At 37.6% G+C, this 6,173-nt stretch overlaps 1 protein-coding gene across 1 annotated transcript; it reads left to right on the top strand.

Moving 5' to 3' along the window:
• Positions 1 to 443: 443 nt before the first annotated feature.
• Positions 444 to 1,913, top strand: LOC308629904 (septin-7-like). Its single transcript, XM_081258229.1, is given in 3 exon segments — positions 444 to 739; positions 741 to 1,305; positions 1,308 to 1,913. Coding segments are annotated over 3 exon segments (1,410 nt in total). The 5' UTR covers positions 444 to 478; the 3' UTR covers positions 1,892 to 1,913.
• The last annotated feature ends 4,260 nt before the right edge of the window (positions 1,914 to 6,173 follow it).

Raw genomic sequence — 6,173 nt, 5'->3', positions numbered from 1 at the left:
GCGGAGCGGCTGGGCCCGTGAGCCATGGCCGCTGGGCCTGTGCATCCGGAGCCTGTGCTCCGCAACGGGAGAGGCCACAACAGTGAGAGGCCCGCATACCGCAAAAAGAAAAAAAAAAAAAAAAAAAAAGAAACACGCACAGAGGCCTGACTATCCAGGACCCCGGAGGTGCCAAATGCCGCCAATTTTAACATGGCAGCTAAACCCAAGCAGCAAAGGAGCGCTGACGCCAATGAAGTCATGCCAATGAAGTCGGCGGGGCAGCGATGAAGTAATCTCGCGAGATCGAAGCCAGCCTCCGCTTGGCCCGGAAGCCTCGACTGAGGGGGCAGAGGGGCTGAGGAGTGGAGGGGCGGGGGAGGGAGCAGGAGTCGGGCGAGAACCAGTGGAGGAGCGAAGCAGCGACGCTGGGCGTAGGCGGCTTTGGAGAATCCGCGGGCTGCGCTGCGCCCGGGGTTAACGCGGAGGGGGGGAGGGGATGTCGGTCAGTGAGAGATCCGCTGTTGCTGAGGAGAGGAGCGTCAACAGCAGCACCATGGTAGCTCAACAGAAGAACCTTGAAGGCTACGTGGGATTTGCAAATCTCCCAAATCAAGTATACAGAAAATCAGTGAAGAGAGGGTTTGAATTCACACTTATGGTTGTGGGTGAATCTGGACTGGGAAAGTCAACTTTAATCAACTCATTATTCCTCACAGATTTATATTCTCCAGAGTATCCAGGTCCTTCACATAGAATAAAAAAAGACTGTACAGGTGGAACAATCCAAAGTTTTAATCAAAGAAGGTGGTGTTCAGTTGCTCACAATAGTTAATACCCCAGGATTTGGAGATGCAGTGGATAATAGTAATTGCTGGCAGCCTGTTATCGACTACATTGATAGTAAGTTTGAGGACTACCTAAAGGCAGAATCCAGAGTGAACAGACGTCAGATGCCTGATAACAGAGTGCAGTGTTGTTTATACTTCATTGCTCCTTCAGGACATGGACTTAAACCATTGGATATTGAGTTTATGAAGCGTTTGCATGAAAAAGTGAATACCATTCCACTTATTGCCAAAGCAGATACACTCACACCAGAGGAGTGCCAACAGTTTAAGAAACAGATAATGAAAGAAGTCCAAGAACATAAAATTAAAATATATGAATTCCCAGATACAGATGATGAAGAAGAAAATAAGCTTGTTAAAAAGATAAAGGACTGTTTACCTCTTGCTGTGGTAGGTAGTAATATTATCATTGAAGTTAATGGCAAAAAGGTCAGAGGAAGGCAGTATCCTTGGGGTGTTGCTGAAGTTGAAAATGGTGACATTGTGATTTTACAGTTCTAAGAAATATGTTGATAAGAACACACATGCAGGACTTGAAAGATGTCACTAACAATGTACACTATGAGAACTACCAGAGCAAAAAACTGGCAGCTGTGACTTATAATGGAGTTGATAATAACAAGAATAAAGGGCAGCTTACTAAGAGCCCTCTTGCACAAATGGAAGAAGAAAGAAGGGAGCATGTAGCTAAGATGAAGAAGATGGAGATGGAGATGGAGCAGGTGTTTGAGATGAAGGCCAAAGAAAAAGTTCAAAAACTGAAGGACTCTGAAGCTGAGCTCCAACGGCGCCATGAGCAAATGAAAAAGAATTTGGAAGCACAGCACAAAGAATTAGAGGAAAAATGTCATCAGTTTGAAGATGAGAAAGCAAATTGGGAAGCCCAACAATGTATTTTAGAGCAACAGAACTCTTCAAGAACCTTGGAAAAGAACAAGAAGAAAGGGAAATCTTTTATACCCTCTTTTGACCACCAGTTACATATTAGTTGTCAACGTGCCAGCTTGGACATCAGTGTTTGTTGGATCCGTTTGACCAATTTGCACCGGTTTTATCCTTAATGATGGATTTAACATCATGACAAAAATTATTATTTTTTTTTGTTGTTGTTCTTGACGGAGATTAAGATGACTTTAATTGTCTAGGGTGTTGTGTACTTAGAAACTAACAGCTCTAAGTACCTTTCCTATGTTTTCTTTTTTTATTAAACAGATGTCTTCAATTTAATGTAAGAAAACATTTTACTGTTGTACAATCATGTTCTGGTAGTTTGATTGTTTACAGGATATTCCAAAATAAAAGGACTCTGGAAGGTTTTCATTAAGGATAAATTGCCATAATATGATGCAAACTATGCTTCTTTATGATAATTATAATATGTTTCCATTCAGTGCAACATATACAATAATGTAATTTAGTCTAACACAGTTGACCCTATTTTTTGACACTTCCATTGTTTAAAAATACACATGGAAAAAAAAACCTATATGTTTACAACGCACCTAGAGCTTTTTTATAAGAACCTCTTTTTTTGTTTGTTTGTTTTGGATTCTTTAAATATATACTATTCTCATTTAGTGCCCTCTTTAGCCAGAATCTCATTACTGCTTCATTTTTGTAATAACATTTAATTTAGGTATTTTCCATATATTGGCCCTGCTAAAATAGAATATAACATCTTTCATATGGTAGGAACCAACAAGGAAACTTTCTTTAATTCCCTCTTACACTTTATGGTAAGTAGAAGGGGGAAAAATGCATTTATAGATCATTTCTAGGCAAAATTGTGAAGCTAACAACCAACCTATTTCTACCTATGTGCAGTCTCTTTATTTTACTAGAAATGGGAATCATGGCCTCTTGAAAAAAAGTCACCATTCTGCATTTAACTGTATTCATATATTGCATTTCTGTATTTTTTTGTTTGTATTGTAAAAAATTCACATTATAAACAATGTTGTGATGTAAAAAAAAAAAAAAAAAAGATACACTGTCAAATATATTACTCTATTCAGAAGGGCACCAAAAGGATTTTGAGAAAGAATAATGTTATTTTCTTGTTTCAAGACAGGAAATCTGACTAATTCAATGCTAATTCTTATGAGAACATGCATTATCAGAATATGGGAGTTTTTATTTTTTGCAGTACAAAACTGACACAAAAATATATTGCTTGAATAAGAATATTCACTTTACTACCAAGTATTTTCTGATTTATACTTTGATAATTCTAAATGAAGTATAAACTAATTTTTAAATATAAAATAGCATTTTGACATTTATAGCAATCAGTCTTAATTTATAAAACATGGCAGGTGGACTAGGTAGATTTTTATGTTCACCTCACCTCAACTCCTTAGTGTAGGTTAAAGATAGAGAAAGACTGCTTCCACACTTAAAGAGATCACATTTTAGTAGAAGGGAGAGGTAATTTCAAATGACTTAAAAATAAAATTAAATAATGCATCAGGTACAAAAGCAGTATAGAACAGGAGAGCAAGAGAAGAATCTTCCCAGCAGATGTACAGCATTGAGAAAGACTTTAGAGAGGAAATATCCTATGGACAGGATTTGAAAGATGAACTCACCAGGCTGATAAAAGAAGAATACAACATAGGCAACAGCACAGAGGCAAGAAATAAGATGGTACACTAAAAATTTTTTTCAAGTAATTTTGCATTAGTTGATTACAACAAAGAGTAAAAGGCTGGAGAAGTCTGTAAGAGCTGAGTCATGTATGAGCTTGTATTAGCTAAGTAACTTGGACTCTAACCTGTAAGCCATGGAACATGAATGAATGGGTTTTAGAATTGGAAGGGACTGAGTAATATTCCATTGTATATATGAGCCACATCTCCTTTATCCATTCATATGTCAATGGACAGGAGAGAATAGGATCCTTAACAATGGAGAAAATTGAATACCTTAGTTCAAATAGCAGAACTCATTGCAAATACGACATTGCAGGGAATAAAATGTAAATAAGTAAAAGGTTAGTTTGTCTATGAACCAAACCCCTTTCAACAGAAAATTGAAGTTACAGTTAAGCATTCAGTGAGTTTCCAATGTAGTCCCAGAGCCCTTCTAGTCTTTACAGGGTGTGAAAACAGACTAATACATTATTTGTATACTTGATGGACTATCTTGAATGCATCACGCCCTATGGTACCATTTGTTACCAAAGGTTGACTAAGGATCACTAAATTTCAAATGCAATAAATTCAGGAATAAGTTGAAAAACCAGTGACGTCTAAATTATCAGGAGTGTGTTGTCAAATTTTATTAAAAGATGAGATGCTGAATGTCTTGGCAGTCCACAGTCATCAGAGCAATGATGGGATATCAGTATGCACACTATTTCATTCTTGAATTAATGTGAATCTCTTCTTTTTACTGATGTTTTCTTTTTTTAAATGGTGTAGGAATTAAGCTACAGATTTGTTTTAGTTATCCATAGAATTTCTATGATGGGTATTTTATAAGCAAAAGAATTTCAGAGATAACAGTAGAAATTTTAAATTAACACTATCCTGAAAGCATTTGCCACAGGCAGCTTGCAGACACTCCAGTTGTGGCCGCAGTACCCCTGCCTCGGCCTGAGTGAATAAGTGTGCCTTAAGCAGTCAATGCATTCACTCCCTCTCGCCTGGGCAAGGAACAGATGCCTTAGGGCGGTGCACACACCAAGATGTGGTCAAAACCAAAGCTGAGCTCCAGGGCCGGTGAGACTAAGGAAGAGGACAGCTGCACAAGTTGTGGGTTAAATCCCCAAAATCAGCTGGGTAAATCCTGCATCTGTGGAATACCTGAATAGATGAGTGTTTCAACAATTGAGGCCCATCTAGCCTTCGCAGCACTGGAATTTGGGGGCAAGTACATGTGGGAATCTGGCCAGGTCAGAGTCTGAGCTGGTCCCACGATGCACACAGCAGGTCCAGAGACTTACCTAGAGGTATTGGAGGGACTCCTGGGGAGGCATGTGTTGGCTCTGGCTCACTATGGGAGCAAGGACACTGACAGACGAGGGTCCAGGAAAATATTCTTATTACTATTATTCTTTTTTTTGTTGTTCATTTCATTTTGTTCAGTTGTTGGTGTTGTTGCTTTGATGTTTTTTTAAATCTTTTATTCTTAATTTTTAATTAAAAAATTTAATATATATAACATATTTTTCTATTTTTACTTTTTGTAGCTTTGTGGGTTTTTTATTATTTTTGTCCTTTATTTTCATTTATTTATTTATTTATTTAGCAGATACATGTAGTATCTTTTTATTTATTATTTATTTATTTATTTATTTTTATGGCTGTGTTGGCTCTTTGTTTCTGTGCGAGGGCTTTCACTAGCTGCGGCAAGTGGGGGCCACTCCTCATCGCGGTGCGCAGGCCTCTCACCATCACAACCTCTGTGGGGCACAGGCTCCAGACGCGCAGGCTCAGCAGCTGTGGCCCACGAGCCCAGTTGCTCCGTGGCACATGGGATCCTCCCAGACCAGGGCTCGAACCCGTGTCCCCTGCATTGGCAGGCAGAGTCCCAACCACTGCGCCACCAGGGAAGCCCTCGTCCTTTATTTTTAATTTTCTTTTCTTTTCTTATTGTTTTTATGTGCACATTTTCTGTGTTCTTTGGTTTTTTTTGTTGTTTGTTTGCTTGCTGTTTTTGATTTATTTTCCATTCTTTGTTTTTGTTAGTTTAGTCTTTATTGACTGTTCTCATATTAGAATTATTTTATTTGTTTGTTCCTTAGTTTTTTTTAGTCTGTTTTTCTTCTTTTCTCCGTGTGTGTGTGTGTGTGTGTGTTGTGTTGTTGTTGTTACTGTTTGTTTACTGTTTTTTTTGCTATTAGTCTTGGATAAAAACAAACATTTACACATATTTAATTGTAGTATCATATAAGAAGTAAACAAAGAAGCTAAAAGGAAATCAACCTTGTCAAGTGTACACTAAGCAACGTTTTAAAAAAGAATTCCTAAATTATATCTATATATATATAGATAGATAGATAGATATAGATATAGATATATATACAATACTTAGACTAAATAAATCAGAATTTTTTCATATTTAAATAAAATTGTGGGTCAATTAAGTTTTACCTACATCTTCTAAAGCATGAAATATTAATATAAAAGATAAACTTTCTAGAATGAGTTATTCAAGATAGTGTATAGAGTGGTTAAGAGCCCAGACAGTGGAGCCATATAGCCTGGGTTCAAACTTCAGCCATGGGCCTGGTTAGGTAGATGACCTTGGAAAATTTATCTAACTTCCTGGTACCTCAAATTTTTCATCTTAAAAACAGATATTGATAGCATTACCGCATAGAATTCTTGTGAGGATTTA

The sequence above is a fragment of the Mesoplodon bidens genome (assembly GCF_964165515.1).
Source record: "Mesoplodon bidens genome assembly, chromosome: 16".
NCBI lineage: Eukaryota > Metazoa > Chordata > Mammalia > Artiodactyla > Ziphiidae > Mesoplodon > Mesoplodon bidens.
This window is presented reverse-complemented; position numbering and strand designations above follow the sequence as displayed.